This window comes from Branchiostoma floridae, chromosome 12 (assembly GCF_000003815.2).
Source record: "Branchiostoma floridae strain S238N-H82 chromosome 12, Bfl_VNyyK, whole genome shotgun sequence".
NCBI lineage: Eukaryota > Metazoa > Chordata > Leptocardii > Amphioxiformes > Branchiostomatidae > Branchiostoma > Branchiostoma floridae.
Window position 1 is genome coordinate 5,018,795 of NC_049990.1, and position 18,302 is coordinate 5,037,096.

The window sequence follows — 18,302 nt, forward strand, 5'->3', positions numbered from 1 at the left end:
CTTCTTGGTTTGAATGACAGAAAAGCAGTGTAATTCAACTGGACAACAGAGACTATGGGATAGCCTCATAGGTCTAGTCCATTTTACTCCTCTTATCACTTCCCTTATACTAATATATTTAGTGGTGAAAAGCATCGAAGTGGGATAGAAACAGTATGGACACTAAGATAGTTATGTCGACCGTACAGTCAGAACTGAAAGATTTTTGCCATTCGCAAACGACTAAAAGCTTCAAGCCTACGAGGTCTGACATTTAGAAGACATGACTGCTTATATGTATAAACTTGAATGTCCATTAGTTTGCAAGAACAGGCCATCGTTTCTGTCTTACCCAGAAATGACATCTTCTCGTTCAGTTTAGCTTTTTTATCTCCTCCTAAGAGCACATTGATTTTGCTGACGTCATACGTCCATGTCTTGAAGGGGCTTCCCTCGATCTCCTTCCCGTCGTAAGTAATCTTGATCCGGTGTTCACCTGTGGACAGGTAAAGCAAACTTGGTATCCTTCAAAGCATTAGGATGAGTATGAAAAATTGAAGGGTGCCTGATATATAAGAGAAAAATGCAATATGTATTAGAACACGAGTGTTTTTACAGAAAGCAATGTAATTTTCTGTCATACATTTGCTTATGTTATGTACATTTATTCACTACAGAGTGACTAACTATACCTGATTCAAACATTGCAAAGTATTGGAGTTTCTCAACAAAAGGAGCAATAAGTATAATATGAACTTACCCACATCCACAGGTGTATATTCTACGATATGATAATCGTCTTGCGGAGATACTGCTGCTTCCACGTCATCAAAACCTGGACCTGGATGAAGCACAAAAACATCATCATATGAAGTCAATCAATCATATTTTTACATGGGATGGTGGCGATGAGCTGGTCTATTCACGTTGCTATAGTAGAGCGTTAGATAAAAAGCGTAAGCTCCAAGCACAGAATCTATATAGCGTTAAGAGGATACGCACCATTAAAAAAGGTTACAAACATACAAAAGCAAAAAAAAAGGAGATCAAAATGTAAAACCAAGAACTTCTTGGTAAAACAAGGTAATAGACAAACAAAAACAATGACGAAACTCACCTGTGACGTCCACCTGCAGCATGGCCACCCCTGCGTCATCAGTGTTGACGAAAAAGCTCGTGGGTTTTCCCACCGGAAGCGGACGGACGTCCTCGATGCCGTCACCGGAAACGGTCACCTTGCTGACGTCAACAAACGTCACGACGCAGCGGAACGGATTGCCTGTGTAGGTGAAAAATGTAGTTAAGAAAACTACCTAACAAACCAACCAACTAGCCACCCAACCAAGTGAAGTCATACATGTAATTTGGGTAACTACACCAGAGCCCACATATAGAGACGAGAGGCGCTACAGGCTTTCTAACACAATTGACTGACTGAACGTGTTCATACAAAAGACTCTCGTGGCAGAGGTAGTCGGCTATTCTACCCGAGGAAGGCTAGAGAAAAAGACAGACCCACTTTTCAAATAGTGTTGGAGACATGTTACGCCTTTCTACAAATTTCGAATGGCACAAGGAAAACGAAGACAGCAGTTACCTGGCACAAGCGAGCCATTGAACTTGACGACGACGTCATGTGGTGACATTGACTTTGGCGTGAAGGTCACGAGGAATTTGTCTTCTCCCTGCCTGTACACGTCACAAGGCGTGGTGCCGTCCCCGCTCGAGACCTCCGCCTCTACGTCGCCTTCTCCAGCGTATGTTGTCATCACTGGGAAAGAACGATTTAATTGGTGACTAGAAGTAGAGTAAACAGTTAACGTGTCGACTGCATGCTGTCATGACTGTAAGGACTGGAAGCACACATGTGTTGCCTTTTTTATTTAACTTCCTTTGCTTGCATCTTGTCGTAAGGCAATAGCCTCTACCAGGCTTCGTGGATCGGTGGTCTAATTGTAGAAATTCGACAAATAGAGTCTATAGTACGCTAGGGGAGTTAGCCGGCCAGAAGAGTATGTTTCCTCACAATGATTCTACCGATCCACGGAGCCAGGTAGAGGCTAGTAAGGCAATAGTATTGCATAAGGTACCGCACTATGAAAGAGAATAGTTTGTTTTACATCTCTACCAAATGGAATACGATTTTCATCATTAATTTTGTGAAGAGAGTAAAACAAAGGAATGTTATGCAGACTTTGTAATAATTCGATCAACACACATTGGGCTAAGAACTCAACAATATCCCAATACCCTGAATATAAGTAGGTCCTTACCCGTACAGGTGACTTCCTGTCCAACTCTCCCGTAACTTGGAACATCCACTGTAACCCTTGTCGGGTCATAGACATTCGTGGCGAAAGGACTGCCGGGTAGGGAAACTCCATCCGCCATAATAGCGATGCTGTGGGACCCTTCAAGATGAATACACAAGAATATCGCATCAGTGGCTCTGTTTTACACTACAAGGTAATTAATGGTTATTCACCAACTGAAGCTGAAGACAGTCATTTCAGTGACTAAAGCTTGTAATTTCTGCAAACCTTGTGTGTCATCATTATGGTGGATTGGTGGTACACATGCAAAGTTTTTGTAATTCTTTAAGCACTTTGATATATATTATATATTTATATATTTTATATATCTTTGCCATCGTCATTGCTCATATGGCAATTGAGGGAAAGAGAGTCAGACCCACGAAGTTTAGATTCAGACATTAAGAATCTGAAAAAAGTGTAGCCACATATTCTCATCTCCTACATTATCACTGGTTGCATTCATTTTATGTATACTGTAACTGAGCTAAGGACAAGAAGTGAATTGTGATGAACTTATCACTGAAGAAAAATAAAACAAAGTGACTTCTTACCAACTTCCTCGGGAGTGTACTGTATGACGAGCTTGTCACGTGACCCCGTGAAACCACAAGGGACGTTCAGACCAGAAGGACCTGTTGGACAACAAGATTAGGTCAAGAAAATCACAAAGATTAAAGTAAATGAAGATGTGACTTAAACGATATTGTTGACAAAACAGTTTCTTAGAAAGGTGACCGGGCGCTACATTCTTACTAATATCCTACGTAATTCTATCCTTACTAGTATTGCAAGTCCCTATATGTCATATGAAATACTGTAGACTGTGATTTCAAAATTGCTCTTAAGCAATTCGGCATAGAAGTCTTACAAAGAATCGATTTTTGACATTATACGAACGCCTGGCATAAAATAGATTCATATGATTTCATATTCCGATTTTTTGCATAGTACGGTTGACATGTGGCAAGTCAAATTTGCCCCCCCCCCCCCGGCCCAGCTAAATGGTATCACCATCGACAAGGGGAGGGGGGTATTGATTCAGAAGTATCATACCAGACGCTTACAATTACAGTGACGCATAATCTTCAAAGTTCAATAATTGTACATTGTGGATGTTAGAATTTAGTATATATACGACATCCTAACATCATAGTCTGACTAATCTGTATGCAATCTTAACCCACCAATTCAAATGCCTTTCCTTATACCTTCATTTCTACAAGCAGCTCATGTGTACCTCAAGTCAGCTGTCCAAAGTCAGCACTTTTGATGAGGGATTGTTTCACATAAAACATTAGCTTTACAGTGTCTTTTTCTTAATATAGTACTAGTAAACAGCACACACAGTTTGTGGTAGACGCCCTATCAAATAATGGCTTCCAGTTAAATACGTGTCACTGACCTTTTTAAGGAGACATAACCGCCTGACGACAATAAGCACTGTGACGTAGGGTTGAGGAAGGCTATGTTTTTCAGTGCTCCAAAATATGTGTCAGACTACCACTGTAAAACTAAACTAATACCAAGGGAAATCTCTGAGACCATAAAGCCAGTGGTACTGATCTGCTATGCTCTACTTCATTTCGTTTTAAGGTTTCTAATGGGGCCATGATAACAATTATCGAGCTTTGTGGAAAGTCGGGTCTGATCCAATTCAAATAATGAGCAGATAATGTAGGATTCACGAGAACAAAAACGTGGAGTGTCAGTGTGACCTGCCAGCCATGATAACCCGTCCGACCTGGTACATTAGACTCGTGGGAAAAGCAAAGAAGGTTGAACAAGTAGTTGTCTTTCAGTTGTCTAACATGTATAATTATATAGTTAATGTACGTAAACAATCATTAAATTTCAAGTAAAAATAGAGGACTGTTTGGTTGACAATTCTGTACAAAAAGTTTTCTATTTGAAATAAATGCTGTTGCTTTCGACTAAGCGACCTCAAGGTCACCAGACAAACGACCTCAAGGACAGTTCTCTAAATACTATTCCATAATTTTTCTTTACCGAGGCAAGAAAATATTTCTGTCCACGGACAGCAAGAAATTATTACAAAGGTAACTTTAAGACAGTTAGAAGTACTCTACATGCGAGTAATGCAATGTCACTACGCTCCAATAGAATACCGTTGACCTCTAACCTATGAAATGTGACCTACGACCTCTTTTCCGCTCCCACATGAGTTTAAGAATGTTAACATATGTTAACCAATGTTCCCTTTGACCTAACTATTCTCCCACAGATATAGATAAAGACCCTATACTCACAAATGTCGACAGACTGCTTTCACAACAATCGGGAAAGGTCTAACTTTGTTTTGACAAGATAGTGTACGCCTATATCATGACGTGCTATCAGCTATGATATCATCGAACATGTATTCGGGGGGACACTCACGAAGGATCCTAGGAATGTACCGCCTCAGGGTATGTCACTCCGGGTCTTTTGTGTGAAATATTAAGATGATGAAGCTATTCTATTCATGGCACGAGTAGGCGAACTGGCTAATCAGTCAAACCCGGTTCGAGTCATTGACATGGTTCAAGCCATCGACCTCGAGCCGTACCCCAAAATATGCAAATGAACAAAAGCGATCATAATTATAGTTTTCCGCCCTCTTACCCGACAAATACCATGGGTGTAGTCACCTTGTGTAATCATGAGCCAGTGACATTACCTAGCTTAAGTTTATTTACGGCCGCGTGGCGCGTTGGTACACCCGATCCCTCTATCTCGGAAGTTAAGCAACGCGCGGTCCGGACAGTGCTTGGATGGGGGACCAACCAAGGACGTCCGGATTGCTGTAGCCTCACGAAGCTTTCCACGAAATCGTCTTCCGGGAGGGACGTAAAACGGGGGTCCCGTGCTCGAGGAGGTGCCTCGACCACGTTAAACAGCCTCATTACTCATACTTTGGGTACCTACTGGCTGGCAAAATACACCAGATGATGATTATTATTATTATCATTATTATTATCATTATTATTATACGCGGTCATGTTATCGTTTGGTGGTTTGTTAATAGATGTACAGTTGAATCATAAAGTAGGGTGAAGATGCTTTAAATTTGAGGTGGGGCTGATTATGTTGCTGAATATAGGATCGTAGGGATGTATATTTTAAGCAAAAGTAAAGTTAATGTAAGTTAGAATCTAAGACTGTAATATTTTCACAAACAAATCTATCTGTATAGAAAGCAGTACAGTTGTATATTAATAAACGCGTAAGGTACAGTTTCGTTGGAATATTTTAAAATTCTGTCAAATTTTTATCAAAGTCATGGATTTGAATAGTTTTTGTCCTGCCATATTGACGTAGTGGGTAAACCAGTCTGTACCAATCCCTTCCGACAGACCAATCTAGCTTCCCCGCCTAGCGGTTGTAACCAAACTGCACATCAACAGAACACCCCTAATCAATAACACGGCACCAAAGGTGGTATCTCACAACACTTGGGGCATCGGTGAGTCACTGCAAGGTTCGTAGATGATCATGACTCATCGAATTTCAGAGATAAAGACTTTTCTGACGTTTTGTCTATTTGAAAAAAAAATCATACTTTAACGTATTACGCACACGTAATAACAAAATAGTGCCGCAGTGAACGAATCCCGCAGCGTCGCACCGGTAGCCCAAGTGCAGCAAGATACCATCTTAACGAATGGGTACGTACTGGTCACGGTGATGTCACACTTGGCCGAGCCGATATTTCCCGGGTCGACCCAGAAAGTCGTCGGCATTCCGACGGGCACCGCGCCGAGACCGCCCGTCCGGGACGGCACCTGCCCCGCGTCCATTATTATACACTGGTGAGGGCTCCCTGGGAAGGAAGTTTTTAAAAATTTCTCGTGATTTGATACGGACGAAAGACTTTGTACTGTACGTATAGATAAGAACATAAACTACAAACTTTGTAGTTTACGTTCTTTTTTATACGTACTAGTACTACTATGTCCTCCTTCAGTCAATATTGATCATGACAAAACCATATGTAATTCTTATTTGATGATGTTTGTGCCTACTAAAACGTTGGCCGCAAAACAGGTAGCACCAAAATCTATTCTAATCTTCCTGGTCTAGATTTGTTTTGCAACTACATCACAAACGTAAGGCAATTGCAAAGCTTCAGTTCCAAAGAAATCTATCAGGAGGCCAACATATCTATCGCTTATTCTTGTGGTGTATATAGGTAGCTTTAACATCACCCACACATGACAATAGTATGTTTCACAAATATGAGGAAAAAACAACTGCAGTTTTAAGGAAGGTCAGTAGGGCCTGAAATATACCAATTTCTTGATAAGGTCATGACCTGACGCTCATCAAATATAATGAAAAGTCTGTCTTGACTTTCAAGGTTCTATAATCAAACAAACCAGTCACAATGAACTATGGGCCCTCAGTTCAGCGGAGAGGTAATTTTCGACATAATTGAAAAGCCCTTAGAAATGGTCTGCACACGGACTTTATGGTGATTGATGATATTGTGGTAACGATTTTTCAAGGGGCAATTTAAGGCTAACGACCTGAGCGCTAACTTCCTTGTCGGCTCTGAGCCTTAACTGAGTTGGCGTTTCTAGTTGTTTGATAATAAAACGTATAAAACGAAAGGTTACAAGAACTTTCACTGAACATATTGATATTTTCAGACCTTGAGAGTGAGAAAGAGAAAAAGATGCAAAAGCAGCTGCAGTGGAAAAGTTTCATCTATTCATCCATTCATTTATCTAAGATTTAGAGACAAATTACAGCTGGCGTGGTGGGACATAATAATCATCATCAACATCATTGTCAATATCATTATCATTATCATCATCATCGTCATCATCATCAACGTCATCAGAGTCAAGTTATCGTCACTAACAAAGTCGTCATTATCGCGTCATCGTAATCATCATCTTTATCGATATCGTCATCCTCCTCATCATCACTACAATTGGGTGGGGTACAAAATACCTAGTATTGAACCTTGACCATACATGTACGAAGCGTAAGAACTCTGACCATAATTCTGTTATCTTACACATGTATAATACTATATTGTAAAACCTATCTGACCTGGTGTGAGCTCGTTGTTGTATCTGACCATGATGTCGTGGGTATCCACGGTTCCGGGGCGGAACATGAGCTGGTGCTTGCCGGCGGCGTGCTGCACCAGCCGGCTGGCCACCTCGGCTCCCCGCGCTCGGACCTCCACCTCGAGAGAACCGCTACCGGCAGAACTGGTGTCAACTAGTCAGGAAATAAAAGCTGTGTTAAACTATGGATAATGCTAAACTTTCTTACAACACCAAGGTATACACTGATACAATTTTCAAACCTGCACAAGAGCCATTGAATTCTCCATGATAGGCTCCAGCAGATACAAGTCACGCAAGGGAAGACACTATGTCAACCTGCTCAGCCTGCTGAAAGCAGACCTAAAGCACAGAGGGTGATCCCCTCCTACAACAGTAAAGAAATTCGAAGAGCTAAGGAAGCTTACAGGATGCAAAGCACAGTGAAGAAAGATGACGAAAGACCGAATGCAGCTACAGATCTGATGTAGATGCACAACACAGTGAATGATGATGATGATGACTTTCGTTTTCTTCAGGATCAAGATTGATGACCAATCACTTCACTACGCAAACTCGCGAGAGTTACAGACACTTGATCTTATCAACACGTGATCTTGTGGATACTTGACGTCAGAAATTGGTCAAACGTTGCCACCTTAGGATCTGCTTGAAGATTAGACTCAACCGACGGCATTGCAAGTCACTTATGCTGAATATAGTAGTAACATGATTTATCTGCTCTTACAAATCATCACATCATCATGATAGTATACCCATAACACGAGATATGTAATCCGAAAGTTCTGCAGCAGTACCATATAAAATCGCCAGGTGGTTCATTACAGAACTTCGTTTTGCCGACACCTGCCCATTTATCAAATATGAGACGAAGCTTTTAAAGCGTTTCCTTCATGTCTTTAGAAATGTGTTGTGCACATTGTAATGACAAGCTTTAGGTCGTGCCAATTTCATGTGCATCACACAAGTGTATATCCAAACACTGCATCGCAGACATTCACTTGGTGTGTGTTTTCTTATTGATATCGAGACTCCAAAGCCCAGGAGGAGTGAAAGGGTCGGAAGTTAATGCACAGATGTCACGTAATGGGCACATTAGATGAATAAACAGGGCCTTAATGGCACCGGGAACCTATTGTAGACAGAACAACTTACATATTAGCACACAAACAAGGTCATGTACATTCGTACCAGCTTTCGGTATTCTAGTGATTATTGCATCCATGAAAAATGTACTGTTTTGATTGTGTCTATATGTCCGTGTGCTTGTTTGTATTAAATGGTCAGAACTTACGAAGGTCTAAAAGGATTGTGATGATATTTGGTAAGACAGATGGTCCTGGAAAGACAAAGGTCAATGCCAATTAGGCCCCTGGCGGCTTTTCTTGGCCCTTCAGCTAAACGTCCGGTTTTGTCTCTTTTGTCTTGGTTTAAGCTAAAAGCTTACAAGCAAAGGCAAAAAAAATGTCAAAGTCTGATACTGATATGACTTACAAGATGGCAAGCACAATATTCTATTGTCGTCTCTTACTATGTACATTATAAATGCGGACTTAAGTCCTTTACGAGTTGCATAAACCAAGGACATCCTATAATGGCCCTGCATAAACCAGCATCAGTGGTCAGTCCGTCACGCAAACTTGGCTAATTCGTTCCGTAGGGGTCGGCTTCATCAAAGGGAAGTTTTGCAATTTTAACGAGGTTTCTGTTCGAGCATAACGATGTTTACCCTTAGATTGACCTTCAAAACAACTTAGAATCAGGAAAGGTCACGAGAACAATAGATTTGGGTGGCATTGTGAATACTGAACAAAAGGCAGCAATAAAGCAAGAAGCTTAAGAAATGAAACCCGATGCTTTTGTGATGTGATGGTTTCGAAACTTGCTCAACATTAATGTCTATCCAGCCTGAGGTATCGCCAATAACGAACTTCCAATTAAGAAAGAAAAAAAGAATTTGAGGCGTTCCGAATCTGTGATGCTCATTGTCAATGAACAGACTAGTACCCACAAGTTGCTGCAAGTTTGCAGGTATTCTACAAATTACTCTCATAACTATACAGAAAAAAAGGATCAGAATATGTTAGGAGTACCCTATGAATTCCGAGTATTATGGAATCTTTCCTTGGCACAACATGGTACACGTTAAGTACCTATAAAGTTGAAACCAGACAACTTACTTGGAACGACGACTTGCTGACCGAGTTTTCCTCTTGGGATGCTCAGTTTCACACCGCTGACGTCATAAGCGTGGCTGGTGAATGGGCTGCCGAAGATTTGCATACCAGACAACTTGACTTCGATGTCATAGTCACCTTCAATATGGGGAGAAATGAGTTATTAATTATACTGAGGTGTGAAGGATATCTTATATTTTCTTTTTTAGTCTTGGCACGTTGAGGAAAAAAGGAGAAGAGAAGGACAAGATTGGAAAGATAGAGTGAATGAGAAATCTGAGAGAGAAAGTGAGAGAGCTGTGAAGATACGCATTCAACACATTGGAAAACAAGTTTGTCACAACAAAGTCTTATTCTCTGATTATATTAGGGAGACATAGAGTGATAGGTGGAGAGATAAGGAGAGAGAGAGAGAGACGGAGAGAGGGGGGGCGATACTACGGTAGCATAAAAAAGTATCAAAAGCTGGCAGAGGAGCGAATCCGGCCCAAGGAATATGGAAGAAGAGGAATAACGGATTCTCCAGACGACACAAAGAAATCAACAACCGGCGCAACTAGACAGACATAACAATAGATGGAATATTTTACTGAAAAGCAGCAGAGACTTTTCGGCCCCAGAATTTTCTTACCCTTGTTCTTTGAAAGACGGGAATGTTATCACTCAAGTCATCGCTCTAGGCTACGAATATTTGGCATTGTGACCGTGTTTTTCAAAATGCTAAGGCACGAATCGAGTCTGTTGCCTAAACCAACGGACATATCCATTATGTCTAGCAGAATTCCCGTTCCGCAAATTCTTTCAGCATGCTTTTGATTTTCTTTCCGAAGTATGGTATTCTTGGATAAACAGTGTAATGATACCGCGCTAAAATGAGCATGTGTAATGTATATGTACGGGGTATGTATGGATAAAGCTAAGGACGGCTACCCTTTTAAATTTCTAGCTTCCTAGCTTTTAAATTTCTTTCCATATAATGGTATTCTTGGATAAACAGTGTATGGATACCTCGCTAAAAGAACATGACTGATTCTGTAATGTATATGTACGGCGTATGTATAGATAAAGGGTGGCATTCTCGTTATTTCGTGCACCACATGCTTGGCTACTCTAAACATGAGAATGTTTTTAACACGTTAGAACACAACTAGCCCAGTGTAGGATGCACCATTAGTTGCGGATACGCATGGTGCACCTCCATCACAACGATACAAATAAACCGAATCACAAGGAGTACACTCAAGAATAACTGATTATATTCTAACCGATTACTAAGAAGGCACACTCGAGGTGTGTGCTCAGTGATTGTGGTCTCGCTTTTGCCACCCACCTCTATTTGATCTGAATACTTGGTGCGATTTACAAAACAACAATAAAACAATATATTTCCATAGTAACCGACGTAGTCGCTTTAGCTCGACCGACGACGGGCGCCTTTTCGTTAGCTAGCAGTAGCCTGTAGCCTCTACCAGGCTACGCAAGTCGCTGGAAAAATAGTAGAAATTAGCCAAATAAGACAGAAAACACGCCAGAGGAGTTAGATGGCCGAGGAGCACAGTTTGCGACCTAAGTGTACTCTTCAGCCATCTAACGCTGGTGTGTTTTCTGTCTTATTTGGCTACTACAATGTACTATTTTTCCAGCTTCCTTTTGAGCCTGATAGAGGTTAAGCTAGCAGTGCTTCGCTAAAGCTCGTGTATTGAAGCCAAACATACAGGGCCTGTGACCCCTACTCTTCTCGATAAGTGTGTTGGGTTCTTCTACGTGCAAAGGTTTGAAGGTATGGACACCACTGGAAAACACTTAGTATATGCTTAGTTTACAGAACACAAAACACAATCATTAACCTTCGATGCAAAATGCACCGAAAATTCCAGAAAGCCGTTGGCCTTTTGCCTACTTTATACCAGAAGGTTTAAAATAGACGGGAACGACCTCTCTACCATTCAGTTCACGTGAACCCAAACATTCCTCTACACTTCATGCTATACAGGTGTAGCCGCCCGCCCCTTTGTAACATATCTCCGCTTCTGTGTCCGTGTGTCTGTTGCCCTTTCCCCGTATCCCCCCGTCACTTCCGAGCGGTCCTGAATGCTATTGTCTCTGACACAGGGTATGTCTTCTTTCCAAACACATACACAAACATTTAGAGGGTTGTGCCATTTAGCGGTTTGTGGTTGTATGTGAACGGTGACCCCCAAGCAGATGTTGCGAGGAGAGATCGCGTGATTTTTTCTGTCAGCTCATTTTTTTTTATGACGCACAAAAACTTAAAAGCTGTGTTTAAAATTTGCAAGAACTTCATATTGTGTGTGAACTATTAGAAGCAGTGGGTAAAATGGAAAGAACATAAAGATATTAAAAACTTTACGGAGATCTTGCTCTTTTTCTGTAGAGGTTGTATTCGACCTGTACGATACGACAAAAAGTTATGATTTGGATATGGTTTTGGAAACGGTCAGACGTTAACGTTTCAGACAACCATCCAGTGTCTTTCGTCAGTGACGCTGACGCTGTAAATTGATAAGCAAAAGAGATCATTTTTCGTCGAATTTGACACCAGCCTTAACTCATTTTGACATCTGGTGTGCCTTTCCTTTCTATCGATTTCTTATGACAATGCTCAGATTTCTGGGACAGTGTCAAACTACATTGCGTACAACCGTGAACTCATGGTAGTCAATAGACGGACTCTAGTCGATCAATAAGCACATGTGGTTGATAGCGACTACCACAGGTGTTTAATTATGCCGTAATGAAGAGGAACTAGACCGACATCGGACCCCGCAGATCAATGCCTGGGTCTCCATTTCCCTCGTGCTTGAAGAAAGCAGATGGGATTCTTTTGTGCTCACAAGTCATATTCAGAAGAATGCTGATTGTTATACTGACACAATAATAGCTGTCATTATCAGGTATGGTCCAAAAATCACTGGTTAGATTACAATGGATTGGGATTAGAATACTACGAACAACTTCCGGAAAATCTTCAAATCGCCCTAAAATGTAGCGACGACAGTGTCATAATGTCCCATAAAAATGTTTTTTTAATTCATTATCAAGAAAACTACTCTTCTCATAAAATCACAGAACCCACACACTAAATAAAAGTAGGGAATCCCGTCTTCCACTGTCTCAATAAAAAGTCAAATTTATGAGCCTTCGATCTGACGATCACATCGCTAAATTATTCTCCATTGTATATCAGTTTACCTGTTACTCACAATTAACCTTAGGAAAAAGTATCATAGATTTATCATCACTATTCGGTTTGAGATGTGATTAAGGAAACATATATTAGGAGAAACTTGCTAAGTAAAGAGTTCCTCTTACAATATTCCTGACATGGAGTACTCACCCACTTCCTTGGGCGTATACTGGACCAGAAGTCGGGGTTGGTTACCGGAGTAGTGGCACGGAACGATCTCTGCAGATGGTCCTAGAAAAGAAGCAAGCGTGGAAAGTTAAAGTCACTGAAGAACAATAGTGATTATGAATGGTGTTTGAACTTCTAGACTTGCTGGCCTGGAGTTCAGTCCGGCGCTTCCAAATATCGCTACTCCGAGAGGAACAGAATTAACCCTAAATAGTGTGATTACATAGTTTTATTCAAATATACATTTAAACATTTCAACTTTACTGCAGGCACTTGGCTCATATGATATGAACAATTAATATGAAAACACACAATACAACAACACAAATACAGTTTACGTACAATAAACTGTATACAAAACATATGGTTCATTTGAATATCTTGCAGCCCTGGTAAATCATTATTGAGATTTCGCAGTTACCGTGTGTATTTAAAGAAAGAGTCTTGGTAGATATTAGTTGAACTAGTCTCAGGACAGTTCCTTCATTAAGAGAAGTAACAGTATAATAATAATAATAATTATCATTGTTATTATTATCATGATTGTTAAATATTTCAGAAGTCCATTTCTTTTGAAATCAAGAAAAAACTCTTCTGTGCTATAAACAGTAAATTCTTGCTAATTTAAGGTTGAACTATTCATAGAAGGCACCGGACCACACATAGTGACTTCGAATTCTTGTCGATTGAATGTGTCTATAGGCACCTCTAACAGTGTCTCAATGAGACAAAGACAACGCATCTTTTGAAGTGTGTACCAAACGTGTGTACGCGTGTGTATGCTCCAAGAGCGATGGGGTTTCAGCTGTCAATGTGGGATTACTCAATCCAAACAAGCACAAAACGTCGTCAAAACTACACATATTGGGCGGAATGACAATCTATGTAAACCCTTTGGGGGAAATGTTGGTTTTCAACGGTAGGTCACGTAGCCGCCCCTTGGATTTGCATTGATAAGTCACCAGTCTACACTAAAGATGCCAAATGTCTTGTTTACTTTGAAGATGTCCCGGATGGAGAGAAGTTGGCAAGTACCTAATTTGCATAAAGATGTCCCGGATGAAAGCCTTCGTGACGCAAACAAGACTGCGTATCTATTTATTCGACATTTCTATATTTACGGTGTCAATTTGTCGAGACCACTTCGATCTTTCCACACACGATACGGCTGAGTTGACTTTGTACGTATAACGGTAGCACACCAACACCCTTTTGTTGTCCGATAGGCAGTGCTTTATTGTCATTATAAAAGAATTATCTGGTCAATTGGGCTGCAATCCCAGAAGAGAAGATTGATGAAGAGAGAAAACGTTTTTGTGTGTGTAAGCTAAGCCAAGCTTAACGATATAATACACCAAACGACAGAGTGACACATGAGGTTTAAGTGAGAATATTGTGAGCCAAGTAGACATAACAAATAGATGTGGAAATTTGACCACAGCTAAAAATGGGGCGTATCTTTACATCTATATTATAACGTCACATCTATGCAAGCATTCAACAAAGCATCACATGTAGTTCAGCTCTTGATAGTACATGTCTAACGCTGAAATGCACTGACACAAAAAGTTAGGAAGCATCGGGAAGTTTTGAATTCAATTTGGGTCCAGTTTTATTTCTTTTCAAGGCAAAAAATGCGACAGGTGGTTGGAAAAATACATTTGTACTTCGGAAAATATGAAACCGACTGGTAAATAAAGGTGATTGATGTAAACGGGAGGTAAACCCTTTTTTTGTAAACCTGTCCCCCTTAAGGTACTACCTGTTGACATGGGACATGTTTTGAGATTCTTTTGTTTGTTTGTTTGTTTGTTTGTTTCGCATACCCGGTAACTGTCTCCAGGAACAACTAATTCTACGAACTGTGTAAGACCAGACTGTAGAGTTGATCCACTCACACCAGAATGGGCCCCTGCTCTTTTGATAAGTATGACGGCTTTCAACGTGCTAAGAGGTCTTCCAAACGCGGTCTCTGGCTTTACATTCAATATGAGATGACGTCCCTATCCGAAGATAAGTACCCATTTTCACATCTAGGTGTAAAGTGTCCTTCCCTAGGACAGTAGCCTGTTATCCAGCCGTATCACATTTCTCGAGTCTCTTCTGTCCTCAAATTGCAAATTGTGGAGGGGACAGAAGAGACTCGGGAGCTATAATATGGCTGTTATCCAGGATAACAGGCTACTAGGACAAGACATCAAAGTCTGCTAGGGATCCGAACCCGGGACCCTTAAAATTCCAAATCAAGAACCCTAACCATAAGACCACCATGCATGCCACCTCATGCTGCACAAGGAGGTCATTTCAAGAGAAATGGAGGCGTGTGTTTACCTAACATCTTAACTGCCCACCAGGGAACCATCGTCTTAAAGTACACTCAGAACCGTCTTGGGAGGGATCGTTTTGCTTTGATTAATCCAAATAGATTAGGAGGAACCAAGATGGCATGCGTTTATTGAAATTGCATAACAAGAGTACTATAGTAGATAACGAATTGTAGATATCTTATATTTTAGAGCTGTTTTTGTCTTAGACGTTTTTTCTAATAACTTATTGCGAATCGCATTACTTTAGCAAATTAACAGTGCAATTCAGTTAACTACATGTACACATAGTTAGCTGCTAGACATTATTTTGAATGGTCGAATAAAAACCAAATCATCAATACTTTTTACGATATATTTGCTGTACTTTCCTCAATAGTTCAAGAATAAATTTACCAGTCTATGTCATAATTATCCCACAGTAAAGTAGAATTGGAGAGCAGCTATGATAAGTTTTGAAGTCGTTAAGGCTATTAATGCTTACACGAGTCATTAACACTAAGCAAGTATCTTGAAGAAATCAGAGTGCGTTATTCAAGTCCACGAGAAAGTAATTACAAAGACGACATCTTCTTGTTTCCCCACATTTGACGGAAGTAAACAAAGATGGAAACAAACATATAAACACGGACATCAGGTCGTCAAGGTGTAGTTTCCTTAAAGGTTCCGGAAAAGGTGTGTTTTGTTTTTAAGGTTCACTGAAGAACCACTAAGTAGAAATACCTACTTCACCACGTCAAGGACAAGAACAACTACCGCCGCTTCTTCAAGTTCTTCAAAGCACGCACGGTTTGTGAAAAATCATAAAGGATGCTTGTGTTTGAAGCATCAAGAATTTTCATATTCAAAGTGCGGTTTAAGAAATAAATCTTGTTAGAAACGGCGACTTCCGACTTCGTTATCTAGTTTGTAATCTCTTTTGCGGAAGCGGAACTGTAGTCGTCCGGTTGGCATTACCTACAAAACGGCTTTTGGCTACAAAAAATACATTTCCCAACGCCACAAAGGAAAGAAGGATGAAGTACTTAGACTCTGACAAGAAAAGTTGGGAAGAGGGTAGCTTAAAGAAACTAGGTCGCTCCTAACCTCTTAGAGACCCAAGCAGGGACTTCAATCGTCTTAAGGTTGCCGGCAGGTGCACAGAAGACACATATTTGCTTAAAGACTCTGCCGAAAGGCCACTAGCCTTAAGATGGAATAAGACGCCTTGTATACAGGGCGCTGTGCGAGAATCAGACAATGATATATGTGTAGAGCAGATTCTAAACACAACTAATGGCAACTCGCATACCCCCCGCGGTGGTCACGCCGGATAAGCGTCATCAATAAAAGTGTGTTCAGCAATTAAACATTTAAAGGGATGGAGGTGACATGCAGGTAAGAGGGTCACCTGGGCCACCAGGTGAGAACAAAGTGGTGAAGTATGCAGGTACGAGAGGTAAACAACAGTTGTGTGGTGTTGTTGAATTGACACCTGTTTGAGAGAGACGTACCTGTGATGGTGACGTCCACCTGTCCGCCGACAGCTCGCGTCTGGTCGATGACGAAGCTGGTGCTGCGGTTGACAGGGACCTTGTGGAGCCCCGGGCCCGACGCAGTCACCCTACTGGCCTGCGAGCTCGTGATGGCGGGTTCTGTAATCCAAGACAGCGGACCATTCAGTCATGTCAACTCGAGAACAGGCCGGCTTTGTTCCAAGTGAATACCGGCGGCTTAGCCCGACAACGGCGGTACACATGCTTGGGGAGGACCCGGAATGCTGGGGTCGACTTTATCCCCGCCTTTCAGCGCCGCTCTGGCATGTCCAGGGCATGTAAACAGGTAGCGAAATAGACAGACGACATGTGTACCTTATCTAGAACACACCGCCTTCTTGTGTATCACCGCAACATTAACACCTGTATGCGACTTAAGCCAGGGAAAAGAGTACGTCTCAATCGAATAATGCACATTTTGGGGTTTCTCGTCGCACTGGATTGAGGAGAATAGATGGAACGAAGCGGCATATTGGTCACAATCCGGTGCTCATCATTACGCCATGCGATCCCCACAAGTCTACCATGGCGTTTCGGTGATTGGGACGTTAGAACCAGCGGACCGAAACTTTCCCGGGATGCCGCAAATGGCAGGACGGGTAGGAAAGTATGCCGAGAAAGGGGGAGGGGCGCACGAATACATCTGTTCTGAAAATGAATCTTTGCATATTTCGTCTGAATGTGGAGTTAAGTTTTTATTATTCCATATTACTACTTTGAAGATAATGAAATGAAAAAAAAATATATACATTGCATACAGAGTCTACAGCGTTACTGAATAGTTGTCAAGTTATCACATATAAAACTTTAAAACATGTACCAAATATTTCGACAGTACGAATATAGCTATTATTTTCTCAGCGATATCAAAATTGCACCAGACAATAGTTTGATTTCTCTAGATGCGTTTTTGGCTACTGGTTTTAGTCATTTTGAAATGAAAAAAAGAAATTTTTGATGATGCCGTTATATTTATGTCATATCCATCTTATAACAGCACAATTTGGAGGCTTAAAAGTCCCAAGGTGTCAATGCGTGTCCCAGATATCTATTATTATCGATGACACCTGTGATAGATTATGATCGATCACGTCGGGAGAAATTTTGGTACCGTTTAGATGGACGGCATCCCAAGACTCTTGACCTCTATGACCTCTAGCAAACCTCACAGGTATTACGATGTTGTGACACCTGCATTCTATCACCTGACGTACAGGTAAATAAGGTGTTAAACATTGTCTATAAGCGCACATCACGAGGAGAATGAACACATTGTCGTATCTCTCGTTTATCTGATCTTCGTTTCCTCGCTCTGCGGTATTTGTGTGGACTTTAACATGCAGCTGGCAAAACTAAGAGTGGTATCTGAGAACCCCATTCCACTAGACGTCGATAGCGCTAAATTGGATATTTGTAACCCTTAACTTTATGATTGGAATGCCATGCAAAATGTAATAAAAGTACGACTGAGTGAGAAGGCAACGAAACATACAAAGCGTAAAAAGATTGGTTGAGCGT

General features: G+C 41.1%; 1 protein-coding gene across 1 annotated transcript in view; it reads right to left on the minus strand.

Annotated features, from left to right (window-relative positions):
• Nucleotides 1-18,302, minus strand: part of LOC118428056 (filamin-A-like) — a 30,679-nt gene that overhangs the window by 7,306 nt on the left and 5,071 nt on the right. The window contains exons 2-12 of the mRNA XM_035838019.1: nucleotides 16,743-16,883; nucleotides 12,908-12,988; nucleotides 9,553-9,687; nucleotides 7,353-7,526; nucleotides 5,968-6,114; nucleotides 2,846-2,926; nucleotides 2,253-2,390; nucleotides 1,577-1,750; nucleotides 1,097-1,258; nucleotides 740-820; nucleotides 332-475 (exon numbers count right to left, since the gene is read on the minus strand). Of these exons, the coding sequence (XP_035693912.1) occupies nucleotides 332-475; nucleotides 740-820; nucleotides 1,097-1,258; nucleotides 1,577-1,750; nucleotides 2,253-2,390; nucleotides 2,846-2,926; nucleotides 5,968-6,114; nucleotides 7,353-7,526; nucleotides 9,553-9,687; nucleotides 12,908-12,988; nucleotides 16,743-16,883 (1,458 nt within the window). The remainder of the gene's footprint in view (nucleotides 1-331; nucleotides 476-739; nucleotides 821-1,096; nucleotides 1,259-1,576; nucleotides 1,751-2,252; nucleotides 2,391-2,845; nucleotides 2,927-5,967; nucleotides 6,115-7,352; nucleotides 7,527-9,552; nucleotides 9,688-12,907; nucleotides 12,989-16,742; nucleotides 16,884-18,302) is intronic.